Raw genomic sequence first — 15807 nt, 5'->3', positions numbered from 1 at the left:
TGTGAAAGGGACAGCTAAGTAATTTCAATGAAAATGTGTTTATAGTAGCTAGTACAAAAAAAAAAAACACGTTTTTCGCTATACGGTGTCTGCTTCAACATTATCTGAATCCTCGCTTATGATCTCCTGCTCATGTATCCGAGCCCTAAAATTAAATCTCACAGTGCGCCCAAGATATTAATGTTTCCATTTTAATGTGTAACACATGGATTCAGTAAGCTTAATCAAAGTTTTCATTGTAATCTTTGTTAAGTAAATGCTGCAATTAGGATTAGAATAACTGTAATGTTCTTAGGTATTTAATTTTTTTACAATATAGCTGTAAAAACATAATATTTATTAAGCTAGCAATAATTGCGATTAACTTTCTGTTTATCCGCCAGAGTGCGCTGTGTCGCGTCTTTGTGACGTCACGCTATTGATTGTAAAAAGGAAGGAGATCGTCTTTTGGAGACGCCATCTTAAAATAAAGTGATATAAGTTTTTGGTAGCGTAGATTATAGTTTAAATCTAAAGTAATCTTCTTTAAGAAATTAGCAATCGAGCTTAGATAATTTTTATTCCGTGATACCAAGTGTAACGGACCAAGGTATTATTGTATTTTGCTTTTATTGTTTTCTAGAAAGATAAAAATTAGTTTATTTACCGTTCTTTTCCTTCAATTCTGTTAGTACCGTTATTTTGAGCTAGATTGCAGAAAGTCATAAAAGATTAACGGGCAAATAAGTGTAACAAAAAAGTAAGTGAAATTATAGGAGTCATCGATCCAGCGTTCATCAGACGGATGTAACACGTCAATAAATGTCTGAGGGCAGGGCTCCAACTTATTGTTCTATCAGTGCAGTGAAAGTGTTATGTGTTTTAGTGATCGTATTCAATAGTGTAATTAATATTTAGTGCTCGGAAATAGTATGAATATTTCTTGTTAATACTAGTATCGGATTGGAACAGATTACATGAAAGGACGATTGTCTTTGGTCGTGGCTAGTTGCTTGTGATTGCAGTGAGTTGCATTTAAAGTGTGGCCTTTAGAGTGAGAGTTTGGCTTATTGCAGCTGGTGGTCGGTGCGAGGGTGACCTCCTGATGGTGTGTACATCGCAGCATGTCTGCACTCTCGACGCCGGGCGGCGGAGGCACTACGGCGCAGAGCAAGCCGACGTCCGGCAAGCAAAAATATCAGAAGTTGGACATCAATAGCTTGTATTGCGCCAGCAGGGTGAGTACCAACGATACTCGTTCGTTTTTTTGCTCTTAGTATTGTGAGCCTCCCTGTACACGCCCACTAATGCAACCCTCATGACCTAATTATAAAAGAATTATTTGCTGTTCTGCCTGTATGTAGATTTATAACAAGAACAGCTTCATACATTAATGTTTAAAATAAGACCTTTAAAATCGGTTTGAAGTAGATTAGCTTTGTTCAACGTAACACTACAAGGCAGCTATATAATTGTAGTAGTCAGTCACAGTTGAATAAATTGACCTTCAGCTACCTTGGTGCCTGTCTAGTTGCAACAGTGAAATAGACAATGACCTTGTTTCAAAGATTTGCAAAAGATTGGTAGGAAATACAATAAAATCCTGTGGTGTAGTAGTAATTATATGAAACACTAACTTTTGATATTGTAATAACCAATAGCTGAAACCAAAAGTGTACAATTTAAAGAATAATTAATAAATAAATGAAAAAATAATTACAGAACGAGAATTCAGAGCCGTCCTCAGTAAAATCTCAACTAAGCCGCAAACATGGAATGCAAAGTCTTGGAAAAGTACCTTCAGCTAGGCGTCCACCTGCCAACTTGCCTTCTTTGAAAACTGAAACTGGTCAAGATCCTAACACAAAGTAAGTAGTAGCTTTATCTATTTTATCTTTCGTAAACTATATTTTACAAGAATAATTGAGGTTAATGATAATTTATATGTGATTTAGATTTTTAATATTGTATTCCCAAGGACATGAATCTGTATTTTTTTTTTTTTTTTTTTTTTTTTATCAGCCTAATTTGAATAAAACTATATTTTTATTTATTGAATCTGTATTGATCTCATATTTATAGAATGTAAATTATTCTATACTTCTGAGGTGAATGATTCAGTGATGGGGTTTTTGACCTTTTGATGTGTACTCACTGAAGTAATCAATTTATTTTCAGCTCTATTTCTGCTGTTGCTACAACTGTATCTACAACCTCAACATGTACCTCTCAAACTACAGTAAGTCATTTTTATTGTTTTGCATTTTGTTTAGAGTATGCTAAACAAAGGAATAGTGTTGCCTCAGGTGGTATGATTAGAATTTTTTACCTTGTTGTTATTGTTGAAAGTTTGTTATCATGAAAGGTCATTGACTGCTGTAAATAATCATTGTTGTCATTATTAAGTCCATGTAGTATTTTTTTTAATTAGGATCACCCAAGTCCTTATTTATAATTACCTTACTGTTATAATAGGTGTGTCAGTAATAAGTATATTTCTTTAGTCAACAACGTCGAACAGCAGTGTGGTTGCTGGTACTGGACCCGGCGGATGGGTGGCACTTCCACCTCCATCATCCCCACACTTCCGCACAGAGTTCCCATCATTGGAGGCAGCTGCCCAACCTTCACATCGGTCGTCAGAACATGCAACACCACAACCACAACTCAGACCACAAAGTAAGTTTCATATTATGTAGTAGTTGGTTAAATGTTTAGTAATTAGAAAGGTCCAGGTTTTTATATAACTATCCCATGCTTTACCTTTTCAAATGATCTTGTTGCAGCGGAAGGCAGCTGGACGTGCGGTGGCACTGCGGGCGTCCGCCAGGAAGCCGCGTCGTCCGCCGCCGCCGGGCCCGCCTCCGCGCCTGCCTCACAACAGAGTCCTGCCTGCCTCCCAAGATCGATTTTGCCATCCTTCGTACGTATTAAAAACATTAATTCTGATATGTATTAATAATTTATTTTAAAATAAAATGCATCAGCATAACTGTCACAGAATGCGAGCATGAAGTCATCTTAAGAAAATATTTATATTCTAAGCAAAGTCTACAAAATAATGTAAATTCGTATGAATAGATGAAAGGTAGCAGTGGTGGCGGGCTCGGGCTGGGCACGCTGGGCGCCCTGCGCGAGAGCCGCGGCGGCGGCGGCGGGGGCGGCGCGAGGCCGGCACCGGCTCGCGCGCCCGCCACGCCGCGCGCCGTCGAGGTGCTCACCGCGCGCCCGATCCTGCGCGACGATCAAATCTCCTCACTCGATGACATCTCCCGCGACGCCGGCTGGGCGCAGCAGGACGACATCGACTATGAGTAAGTAGCCTCGCTACTCGATCGATACCTGTTATCACTTTTCTTGGATCTGCCAACAAATTGATATTTTTTTTGTCATTACAGTCAGAAGCTGGACTTCTCTGACGGCGAATCGTCAGCCCCTAACAAAGGGCACGGTAGAAGCGCCGGAAATCGTGCGAGCGTCGACAACGAGCGCGCCGATCCAAAGCTTCATGAACCCGGAGACGAGGACCAACTTTGGGCAGAACGTCGGCAAAAGCAGAGTAATGAAGTAGCTCAAGCCGTCGCCCGCGCTAGGCAACGCAAGGAGGAAGAGCAGCGGCGTCAGCTCCGGGACGCTCCTGCACCCCTGCAGCCCAAGGATGCGCGCGATCGTATGGACAGGGTAGTCGACCGAGACCGCAACGATAATAGGGATAGAGAGCAGGACGCAAGGGAGAAAGACAGGGGTGATAATAGGGACCGGGACCGCGCCGATAATAGAGATCGAATGGAAATTAGAGACAAGGAGCGTAACGATCTACGTGACAGAGAAAAAGATCGAGTTGAAAGCAGGGACCGCGATCGCTTAGATAACCGGGATCGCTACGATAACCGAGATCGAGACGTACGAGACCGTGATCGTGATCGCGAACGTGATCGCGACCGAGACCGCGAACGTGATCGTGAACGTGATCGCGAGCGTGACCGCGACCGTGATAGAGAGCGAGACCGTGAGCGTGACAGGTTAGATAATAGAAGTCGAGTCGAGAATAGAGATAGAACTGAAAGTGATAAAGAAAGGATGGAAACACGAGATCGAGATCGCAATGACAACCGGGACCGCACTGATAATAGAGATCGCATTGACCGCGACAGGTTTGATAGGGAACGAGACCGCACGGACAGAGACCGCGATCGCGATCGTGTTGACAGGGAGCGAAACGATCGAGAAAGAGATCGCGACCGCGACCGTGACTTTAGAGAAAGGGATCGTGACTACGGTCGTGACCGTGACCAAACAAATCCAGCATTTTCTAAAACGTTCCAAGCGAATATACCACCGCGATTTTTAAAGCAGCAGCAGAATAGACAACAAGACGATCATAAAGGCTGGGCGTTTGCTGGAAAACCAGCGCCAAGACGTCAAGAACCGCCGTCCTACAATGCACCACGACATGCACCGCACAATGGCCGCCGTTCTTATTCACGGTAAGCTAGAAAACTTTCAAACATAAGTTTTTTTTTTGCTTCGGGAATAGATTAACATGATTATAATATATATATTTTCAGGGACTATTCGGACCGTGAAGATGACTTTAGAAGAGATCAAAAAGATGGACCTGGGCCGCAATGGCGGTCTGAAATGCAAGATTACGAAAGATCTGGCCGTGAATTGGACAGATCTAATTCGAAAGATTCATATAGTGACTATAAAGATAGGAGGAATGAATCTGATAAAAAAACAATAGATACCTCTATTGAACCTAGCAGTCGTACTGCTGCTGATAAACTGACAGAAGTATTTGAACGAAAGAGCATAGGAATCGCTGAGCCTTTCGCATCCGTCGAGTCGTCATCTCAGACTCTTGCTCCTGAACGACGCAATACTCCTCCCGCGAGTTTATCACGAAGAGAATCCACTGAAAGAGATTTTGGCAAAACATCTTGGGCTGAAGTTACCCAAGAGGAACCTAATAATTCCAATCATACAAAGTTATCAGTAGAAAAATTACCAACAAAGGAAGATTCTATCCCTAAAGAAATTCTTGACCGCGACGGTGTGACTGATGAAACAAAGCGCAGCTCTCAACAATCTCATCCCACTCATTCGCTTCAACAGTCACAGCCCGCATCAAGTATTATAACAAATGTACCATCACTTCAACCTCAAATTCAAAAAGGCCCAAATAACCATGCAGTTAATGTTCAAAACTTTGGCCAAAATCAACAACCACCTCAATCAAGTTTTCAGTCACAAGTATCTGTGAGCCAATCTCAATCTTTTTCTGATAACCAATCTAAATCTGCACCAACGCAAACTGTTCCTAAGCATCACAGCCCTACAGAAACGTTGACCAACATTTCCCAAACACAAAAACAAACCCCTGCGGAACCAATAACGCAACAGAATATAGCTAAGCCTATGTTTTCATCTCAAAAGTCTGAAAAAGAATTTTCAGAATCTGAATCAATAGCTTCCAAGTCTAGTACTGACCCATCAAGCTTAGCTGGAATCAAAGTTAATGAAACATACTCTGCAGAATCTCTTCATGCTAGTGCAGCTACCCAAAAACGACCTGAAGATAAGAAAAACGAAAGGGTCAGCAATGAGCAGCTCAACAAGATTCCTCCTAAAGAACCAGTAGAACGAAAATCAAGTGGCTCAGGATCTGAGAAGAAAAGTAGAGGTTATGGTGGAGGTGGATATGCCGTTTATAACAGAGGGTGGGGACCAAGACGACGATCTCATCGTAGCTCACGATCCAACAATAGAGCGAGTGAATCCGATGGTTCCACCGATGGTGCCCCTAATACAGAACGCAAAGAGCGGCGTAGAGCACCTCGTAGTCCCCGTGGTCCAAAGAATTCTCACGATAAGTCTGACGATGTTAATCGACCTCCAACAATGGATCAACCTACTGCTGTAACCGATGGCATGGAAAACCGGGAACCATTCGCACCTCGTGGACAACCATCTCGAAGGGGTCGTGGAGGATTCCAAGGTACTTCACGGCCACCCGCGCCTGCCAAAAGAGTCACTGGTTATGGACCACCCAATACTAAAAGTCCATTTAGCCAGGCTAATAGAGCTGTTAAAGATAATGATGAAATGAAAGATAATGCTCAACTTGATGACAAAATGAAGGGAAATAATAAGTCTAGAACTGGTTCATCAACAGGAAGGGGTCGTGATCGACGCCCGAAAGGTACGGGGCCGATGAGTGGAGAGGATGAAAACTGGGAAACCACGTCTGAACATTCCGAAGGTGGTGGTACATCAAGCCGCCGCCGTTCTGTCGCGGGAAGGTCAACTGGTCAATCTCAAAAAGGTCAAGGAGGGCGCAATCAGAATTCTGGAACTCGTCAAAACAATGGACGCAACTCTCAGCCTACCAAAAAAGACCCTGCGACTGATAATAAAACTGGTGATATTACAGAGGCTATGACAGATCTCAAACTTACTTCTGCCAAAAAAGATGATGAAGTTGTTGATGACGGTTTCCAGGAGGTAAGGAACAAAAAGAATTCTAAAGATACGAGAGGCCCTTCTAAAGAGGAAATCCACCAGCATACAGCAAAACAACCTAGATCTCATTCAAATCAAGGTGGTGGTAGGAATGGGTCCACAACTAGAAATCCCAATGATAAGTCCAATCCACGTGGTTCTGCTCCAGTTTCCAGCAAATCTAATTCTCAATATGATCGGCCTCGTCAAGCCAACTTGGCGCCTCGATTTGTTAAACAACGACAAAAGCAGCAAATGGGATTAGTATCTGGTTTCGGCCCTGACACCGGCGCGGCACCTCCGCCGCCTCCCGTCAACGCCTGGGACAAACCAATTTCACAAACACTACGTGGCAATGTGGAAGAACCTGCAGAAACTGTAGAGATGAAATCTGCTCAATCCAGTCAACGGAGTACGCCCGGAGACACACCAGTAGAAAATAAAACCACTCCCCAGCCGCCCTGTGCTATTGCGGCTGACAAAAGTGGCGTGTTAGATGGAGCTACTCCCCCTGTTGAGACTATTATATTTGAAAATACAAATTATAAAACGACTACACCCGATGAGACCTTACAACAAAAATATCAAATTAATACTACTATTCCCAAAACACAAGCTGAGGAAATAAATACAGAATTAGAAAATCGATCCCTAACATTCAATGGTGAAGTTAGACCTCGTCCTAGATCGATACAGGAACTTATATCCGACAGACCGGTAGTAAGTGATGCTGATGCTGCTAGTTTGGGTCTACAAATGTCTTTTGATACATCACAAAAACCAGAAGATTCATCTGATATGAAATTAGATTTTGCATTTGATTCCGACCTTGGACAACTAACAGAAGACAAATCTGCGAAGTCTCTCGGCTTGCCACGTGGCGTACACATGAGCACATCAAACACTATTTCTCCTCTGGCAGCTGATCTCAATTTAAAAATCGCCAGTGTTAAGAAGGTTTGGGAAATGCCTGCAGTGGCTGAAGGCACAGAAGATATACAGTTCGCTGGTTTTGAGGAAAACAATACGGAGACTGCCCCACCCAACGTTTGCAAAGTAAAACCGACGCAACAACTACAGTCGCCGCCACCCCAGCATTACAACCACGTGGGATACCAGGGCGGGTACGGAAGCCTGTCGGTGCCGTCACCACCCGCCGTTATGTTCAATTCTTCCCAACAGCTGCTAAGCTCGTCGCAACAGATGCCGCAGCAGAGCGGGTTGTACGGTGCATTTCTTGACCAAAGTCGTGGTCAGTTCGGCGGTTTCCCCGGCACACCGTATGGCGCCGGTTCGGCCGCGCCTTACAACTACCAACCTCCCCCTGACATGTTCCAGAGCCTTCCTAATCAGTACCGCATGGTAAGCGCATTGTTTAATATGTAACTGTAGTTATTTCTAAAGATAAAACGAACTACATTTAAACTGAAATACTTTAAAGCTGTATAATTTATTAATTTATTTTTTACTTAATATTAATAACATTGTGTTTCATCCTATGTCCAGGCCGCAGCCGCTGGTGGTGGTGCAGCATTCGGCCAGTCGGGCCAACTGGGTAATAGTCCCAGTACTGTTCTAATCTCGAGCACTTCTAATTCTCTCATGTCAGCCACTGTCAAGCCTTCCACTCAACAAATAGGCGCTATTGGTGCGTATAACATCTCACAAATGAGAAAACAGAAATGAAATCTGATATACAAACGTAATGGTACATATCCTTTTCTCAAAATGGCTGAATCATAAAGATGGTTTATATTTAAATACAAAACGAATAATCTATAAATGATAAAATAAGACTCGACACCCACATGCTATTCTGGAAATGTATATGGAGGTGTAAAAATGTGATATATTTGCAGGCAGCAAAGGTGGCGGCGTCGGAGGCGTGGGCGGCGTGAGCACGTACCAGCAGCAGTACCTGGGCTACTCGGCGCCGGTGGGCGAGGCGCCCTACTCGCTGCCGGGGCTGCTGCCGCGGCCCGCGCCGCCCGCCAGCTCGTACTACTCGCCCTACCAGCCGCCCGCCGCGCCCGCGCCCACCTACCCGCTGCAGTTCACGCAGCCCGCGCAGTCCACGGCCTTCGGCTCGCAGTTCCTGTCCTCGCAGCTGCAGGTTGCAGCCGCCGTTCAGCAGATGCAGGTACTGCGATCTATCTTCTTATATAAAACTTATCCCGCACGAATACGACTTAAATTCTATTGTTGCAAATGTATCGAAAGGATTTCCTGTCACGGCATTTTGAGTAATGTCTAATGGGAGTCCCTTGGCGGCGGCAATAGTACCGTTTAAAATGCTAGGAAAAAATAAACGTTAATTCCGTGAGACAATTAATCGAGTGTCGGATGCAGGATGTTGTACTATTTTCATGCAATTGCACGATTAAAATGTTATTGAACGCTATACTTATCGATGAAACTTTACAGCAACAATATCGAGCACCGTTGCAACAACAGTACGCCCCGCCGCAGCCTCGACCGCCGCCGCAGCAGCTAAAGAGCCCACTACACGAGCACGCCAATGGTTTCGCGCCACTGTGCGAGGCAGCCTCGCCGACGCCCAAGGGCGCCGCCAAGCCGCAGAAGCCACCGCACTCACCTCCGCAACACAAGTACCACGCGCCGCCTCCGCACCCGCCACCTGCTCACACTCCGCATCAACACCACCAGCAACAGGTTAGTTATCACAACATTCTTGAATGTATTTAAATATACACTGTATAAACATCTGAAATTTTGCTAAAAGGAAAAAATATTTTATCGAACCGAAATAAGCGGCAAGTTTTGTAAGTATTGATTGATTGTGCGTCAGATGGTGAGCGGTGGAAACAACGGGCGATGCGGAGGCGGCGGCGGAGGGGGTGGCATGGGTCGCGGCGGCATGGTGGCGCCGCGCTACCCCGCGCCGATCGGGCAGCGGCCGCACGCGCCCGCGCTGCCGCTGTACCGCGCGCCGCCCGCCGCGCCCGCGCCGCGCCCGCACCACGCGCACCAGCCGCCGCGCCCCAACCTCTACTACCACCAGCAGCAGCGCAGTTAGTACCCTCCCTAGCGTGTGTGTCGGCCCTCGCCTCGCTCCTCACCGTGTGTTGTGTGCGCAGACGGCGGCGGCGGCGAGCGCGCGCCGGACGGCGGCGACGCGGCGGCGGGCGCGGAGGACGGCGACGCGGCGGCGGCGGAGGCGGCGGCGCCCGCCGAGGTGAAGGCGGAGTGAAGGGCGCGCGGCCCGCCCCGGACCCGCCGCCCCGTGCGCCGCACGGAGACTCGCGCGCAGATCCCGCGCGCGGCGTACGCTATTCGACGTCGCCGACTTTAGATTTTCGGTATTTTAATTAGGACGTAAATTATGGAAGTGATTCTGAGCCGTTCGACTCGCGGTGGCCCCTCGGTCGCCACCGAGTCGGCCGCGACGATGCGCGGCGCGTTCTGTTCGTATGTAAATATGTCGATCGGACGGCCATCCGACTCCTTGACTGTTATATTTAAGTATATATGGACGCGACCGGTCGGCGGCTCCGCTACGACGACCGGAGTTCCCCGGGGACCGCGCGTCCTTGTCCGATGCTGCCTCGAGACCTCTCATTAGTGAATATGTAGCTACGGATTTTGCAGAGCAAATGTCGATGCGATATAACCGAATAATAAATATAATTTGGAGCACAGACTACCGAGTGCCGTTCGGCGCGTCTGCCGATCGACGCGGGTTAGCGCTCCATGTATCATAATCAATTAATATTATATGCGAATAAAAATATTATGACCGAATATTTGCTTTTATTTCTTGATACCACATTTCATGTACAAAATCACTAACGCCCGGCCTGGGTGGCATACAAGAAGCTTTGTAGGTACAAGAATTTATTGCTCTATTTCTTACATTAGTAAGTATACCTATGCTCCTTTTTTTTTCTTTTTTTTTAACGACGTCAAAAATCATCAAATGACCCCTCCCGCTGTGGGTTAGCAGCGGTGAGGGAGTGTCAGACTCTTACTGAAAAACCGTCGTGTTCCGTCATAGGCCTTTTATGTGCCAGGGCCGCGGTATCTCTTTCGAACAACCCGCAGCCCCGGCAGGCCTTGGCCCTGCTGGGCCCCGCTGGGGTTGCTGACATCTCTTTGAGGAGCGCGTGGAACAACGCGCGCCGTCGACACGGGTCTGTCGTCTAAGAAGACAGAGGGACGATGAGCCACCCGAACTCACCGCCCACAGACCCAATACCTATGCTCCTGACGTCGATCTCAATGAGATACACCTATTGCAACAAATTGTATCTGGGACTACGAGACAGACCTGTGTAAAAACAAGGAAACCGTTGTGACTGAAACTACACTCGCGAGCAAAAAAATGGAATCATCATCCCTTTGCACTATACAAATAGGTACAACGATTGCCAATGATATAATATTTACAGGGGCCCGATTCTCCTAAGTTAATAATGTCAAAATCGAATAGAAATCGAATCGCAATACGATCGCAATAGCAGTTTTAACCATATCGGGCATTCTGCTACTAATAAAAGACCAATCGTATTCGATTGTCATTTGATTGGTGTGCGATTGGTCTGCTATTTTGGTAATTTTGGTCTATACGGTAGTTTGCTGTACAATCATTTTGCAATCGTAAATCATTTGCAGACAAAATGATTCATTATTAAATGACAGAAAAGGATAAAAACGTTTATTTCAAAGAAAAAATAGCGGAATGCCACATACGCTTCAATCGTAATCGAGTCGGGATCGGATCTCAGTCGAATCGAGTCGAACGTCAATCGTATGTCGCTTAAGTAAAATTAGGAGAATCGGGCCCCAGTTAAATGTTTATATTCTCGTTTGAAAGCCTATACTTTTAGCTTTAAATTAAGGGTAAAAACAAAAAAATCATTTGAGCTGAAAATGGCGCTGGTAGAGGAATGGGAGGGAATACCGCAAGAAACAGTTAAAAACTCATCAGGTCCATGAGAAACCGTAAAAAGCAGTAATAAGGGCTCGAGGAGGAAATACAGAATACTGAAACAATAATGCTTGATTTTGTTTGAAATGTTCAATTTTTCAGCTAAGCTCAATTTTATTTATCGCCCGATTTTCGTTGCTGTCCTAAATAAAAATGATTAGCTCCAGAAATACGGAAATGTTTTTTTTTTTAATTTAAAGCTAAACGTTATAGGCTTTCAAACGAGACCATACACATTTAACTGTAACTATTGTATCATTGGAAATCGTTGTAATTGTATAGCGCAAGGGCGATACCATTTTTTTTTGGTCGGGAGTGTATAACCGGGGTATATCGCTCCTCTCGGTTCCTAGGAAGGTTCGCCAGAGTTCTCAACCGTATAGACCAAATGGCAGACCGATCGCAAACCAATCGAATGTCATTGGAATACGATTGGTCTTTTATAATTATTCTCACGTTATTGCTAGGCTGTTATTATAAGCGAGGACTTTTAATTGGCTCTCTGTCGACTATGACTTCCTTTTACTGTTTAGCTGTAAGTTCTCCATAGTGTACTAAATAAATAAATAATAGTAGCAGAATGTCCGATACGGTTAAAACTGCTATGCTGTACTGCCATTATGTACTCCCTTAGTAATTTCTTATATGGATTCGCCCCTGACTTTTACATAGTTAACATAATTTACAAACCGACAAATATTACTGTTAAATACTAAACAACGAATACCCAAACCCAATTCAAAGAACATGTTATTTTAGGATGTTTATTGAATATTCCGGTTGAATAATTATAAAACATATCCGTTTCATGTAAGTGCACATTCTTACGTTTGCCTTGTTTTTCATAATATCTTGTTTAGATCATATTTCTCCTCGACCACGTGAAGAAGGAATAAAAACAAAACGTTGCCTATGTTTTATGTTACCTACTAATACGATCGTATTTGGCTGTGAGCCAAAATAACTGCCCCCGGCAGAGGGTGTGTGAAGACGACCTCCCGCCGAAGTGGCGCCAGACTGCGAGTTACAAACTTCATAATGTTATTAACTTATCGACATTTTTTCATCGTCACAAGCTCAATGTAATCTCAGCCTATCTGATGAGCATGTAGGAAAAAATTAAAACTGAGTCAAAACATGGATGGTTAGTGCTGAAGATGTGCTTACACTCACTGGTGGCTGGCAGCAAGCTGACATGATGATGATGACAATGATGTTGCATGATACCCAAGTAGCATTTTGTTCCATTTAAGAGTACACATTTAGTTCCAAGGTGAACTTAAAGCATTACTACAGTTCACTCGTGATGTATTAGCTGCATTATTGCAATTAATTACACCTATACCTGTCTAAGGGACTTATAGGAGTGTAGAGTAATACTTTTATACGGTTATGGGTGTTATAATACTCTAACAACTATCCTTTAGTCAGCTTTCTGACTAAGAGCATTATAGGAGGGTAGAGATACGGCAACCGCTGTTTAACGGCCTACTTGTTCGATGTTATAGAGCTAGCATTTTAATAGAACACTTCTGGTCATTTATAAAGCCAAAGGCTGTTATGTTTACTTGTTTTAGACTGTTATACAGCCAGTAGCTGTATTAGGACTTGTTTGTGATACTTAAAATAACCTTTTTTTACTATCTGTACAGAAGTGTTTAAATGATTCACATGTGGACTGTAGGCTGTTAGAAGGACTATATAACAGTTCACATAGCCGTATTTCATTTCCACCATTTTGTTCTACGTAACCTAAAATATTTACCAAATAAATCTACAAGATTAATGCAGATTTATCACAAAATACGTAGATAGAGCGAATGAGTTTGGTTTCATGTTAAAATTAATTATCGAAGTATAATTATAATGCCAATAAAATATCAAAAACTGAATATGAAAATTTTCCTCTCAGCCAGTTTTAAATATTTCAAAATGAATAAAGCGTTTTTACAGAGGCGCGTGAAAATTTTAGTTGTAAATATGTATACATTTCACGATAAAGTTGCATTCCCATGGCATTAACATGATATAGTACATAAAATAGGTACTACCGCGTGTTATATTATAATAATAATCCGCCAGAGTTAGTTTGCCCCGAATCCGTGCACTCCGTACAATTGTCAAACTAATACATTAAAATGTAGAAATAATTTAGGACACAAGTGAATTTAAGGTAGCTTACTGGAGTACTTTTGTCCGATTTTAACTGTGAAGGCTGTGTATTTAGCCACTTATTACCCTTTATTACACTCATGTACGTTGTATGGTTCACACTGCGTTCCATATAGTGCCGTAAGTCAGCCTTAAGTCCGATGTTACTACTTAAACTGCTATTATAATGCTATTATACTTCTAATGTACAGCCATAGTGAACTTAAGGCTGTCTAATTTGTGCCCAAACTGGTTCAATAAAAGCATTATAGCAAGCTATACAGCTCATATACAGCTGACATACACAGCTTGTAGAGTACATGTGAACGACTAGACATCTTATATAGAACCCCGAATGCTACTTGGGTGCTGTTTTTAGACATGTGCAATACTATTAAAGGGGTGCAATATAAAAATAAATAATGTAAGCTATAAGCTAACCAATAAGTATAATACAAGTAAATATTTCGCAGTACAATACCTTGAAATTCAGTAGCATCACTGTAGGCGCCGTGGCTTAGTTGGTTAAAGCGCCTGTCTAGTAAACAGGAGATCGCGAGTTCGAATCTCGCCGGGGCCTAGAGAGGGACTTTTTTGAAACACTGCTTTGTATATTCCTCTGATTAGCCGTTATCTTTTGCTTAGAGCTCACGAGCAACATTTTTCTGAATGTTATCATACCTAAAACATATTCATAGGTAGGTGTGGGTATATGCTGTGCTGTGATACACAGCTAAGTACCTCAGATGACTAATATTTTTACCCCTACAGCACTGCAAACTGCATATAGATAACCGATATCACAATTGATGTTGTAGGATTAGGACAGAGTACGACGAACTAGCTGCATTCATGATATTTATTGAACTTGAAATGTAAAAAATATCAATGATAAGTTTGTTTTGTTTACACAATGACATGGCTTGTTATTCTGGTAGGTATGAAATCAAGAGTACAGGATTGAATTATTTGTTATAATTTCGTACAATTATTGAGATTAGCTATCGCTTTTAAGGAAATTGTTGATAGAGCAATTACACGAATTATCAACATTTATTGTATTGTTATCTAGCATAACGGTTTTATACCTTTGCGGTTTAAATGACGTCTTAATTGATTGTCTGCCCGCACGTTTGAGAACAAATGGATTAATAATATTCAATTTCACACTGGCGCTTGCTATACCCAAAAAGACTAGTAAGTACAATTAGTTGAATAAAAGTTAGTGGCGGGTCAATAACCAGACAGACGGGGATGAAATGCAAGTGCTTTGTTCCGATCCTGCAGGGCGCCTGGCCATTTACCCCGAATAATATAGTCATTCACCTGATACTGAAAACAAAACACCGACATAGTCTGAATTTTTTGTTTCAGTTATCATTCCGATTCCACAAATAAACAAGGATACACTTTATCTATACCGTGTAGGTTATCTAAACATGCAAGAGGATAATGGATTTTAATTTACCATCATTTGCAGCTAAACACAGCTAGAAAAAATACCATTACAAATTAGGTCTACGAGTACGAAGACCAGCCACTGATCACTTATAAGTATGTAAGAACATAAGTTTCGAAGTAACAAATAACAAAGTGCATGAAATCCTATTTTAAGGCCAGTATAATGATGCTCGAATTAGTGTTGCTAATTATCTAGTTGCTAAACGGAGTTAACGTTTCACTAGAATTTTGAAGGACATCTAACTTTTGTATCAGTACACTAGGTATGTTATATATTGTATGTTTGGATGTTGTTGTTTGACATACGTAACTAATCTTACAAAGAAATCTGGAAATGACATTGACTTGTTTTGTGTGAAATGTTTAGGATTAAAATCGTAATTATGTAATTACGTGTTTGTAATCTGGGTCACATAATGGACCATAAATACTGCAGGAGTCTGTTCGTACTTCCCATATGGAAACTTATCTGATTATTTTTTGGAAATTCTTGAATGACTGGTAGGTTCCTATAGGGACAAATACATAAGTAAAACAGCTTAACCTAAGAATACAGATGCATGACCCTCGGGTAAGTAAGGCCTTTATATAAAATGTGGCCAGTAAAGAGAAGGTAATTAGTTACTGTAAAATTTAATAATAATACAAAACTATTTTCTTAAGCTGTGTAAGTAGTGGTTTTCAAACTAAATAATACATAAAAATGTTTGCTTCGTTTCCTAGGTTTCAATGAAACTTTTCCTTTTAGAATTATTACAGTGCGT

The 15807-nt window shown here is 42.7% G+C and overlaps 1 protein-coding gene, 1 long non-coding RNA gene and 1 other non-coding gene across 5 annotated transcripts; 2 read left to right on the top strand and 1 right to left on the bottom strand.

Annotated features, from left to right (window-relative positions):
• Positions 1-402: 402 nt before the first annotated feature.
• On the top strand, positions 403-10245 carry LOC124636170 (protein PRRC2C-like). Of its 3 annotated transcripts, none has more exons than XM_047172122.1 (14): positions 403-589; positions 1056-1217; positions 1702-1847; positions 2158-2218; positions 2484-2658; positions 2766-2902; positions 3061-3293; positions 3378-4466; positions 4548-7845; positions 7990-8131; positions 8343-8623; positions 8908-9156; positions 9293-9515; positions 9582-10245. In XM_047172122.1, exons 2-14 carry the CDS (start codon positions 1104-1106, stop codon positions 9692-9694), a joined length of 6261 nt encoding a protein of 2086 aa, XP_047028078.1. In that variant the 5' UTR covers positions 403-589; positions 1056-1103; the 3' UTR covers positions 9695-10245. The 3 variants fall into 3 exon arrangements, with proteins under 3 accessions (XP_047028078.1, XP_047028083.1, XP_047028070.1); XM_047172127.1 differs by having other exon boundaries at positions 2763-2902; positions 7990-8038; XM_047172114.1 differs by having other exon boundaries at positions 2763-2902.
• A 1936-nt stretch (positions 10246-12181) lies between these two features.
• Positions 12182-14502, bottom strand: LOC124636192. The gene is made up of 2 exons (XR_006985106.1): positions 14064-14502; positions 12182-12448 (listed from the first exon to the last, which is right to left on the bottom strand). It is a non-coding gene; the product is annotated as an uncharacterized LOC124636192 (long non-coding RNA).
• On the top strand, positions 14089-14162 carry Trnat-agu. Its single transcript has one exon. It is a non-coding gene; the product is annotated as a tRNA-Thr (tRNA).
• Positions 14503-15807: the final 1305 nt, after the last annotated feature.

Source organism: Helicoverpa zea, chromosome 2 (assembly GCF_022581195.2).
Source record: "Helicoverpa zea isolate HzStark_Cry1AcR chromosome 2, ilHelZeax1.1, whole genome shotgun sequence".
Taxonomy (NCBI): domain Eukaryota; kingdom Metazoa; phylum Arthropoda; class Insecta; order Lepidoptera; family Noctuidae; genus Helicoverpa; species Helicoverpa zea.
This window is presented reverse-complemented; position numbering and strand designations above follow the sequence as displayed.

What these genes read in the sequence shown, in the direction of transcription:
- LOC124636170 (XM_047172114.1), top strand. Translation starts at nt 1,104, where the DNA reads ATGTCTGCACTCTCGACGCCGGGCGGCGGAGGCACTACGGCGCAGAGC. An exon ending in GCTTGTATTGCGCCAGCAGG is followed by an intron (nt 1,218 to 1,701) that starts GTGAGTACCAAC and finishes AAATAATTACAG; the next exon opens with AACGAGAATTCAGAGCCGTC. An exon ending in ATCAACACCACCAGCAACAG is followed by an intron (nt 9,157 to 9,292) that starts GTTAGTTATCAC and finishes ATTGTGCGTCAG; the next exon opens with ATGGTGAGCGGTGGAAACAA.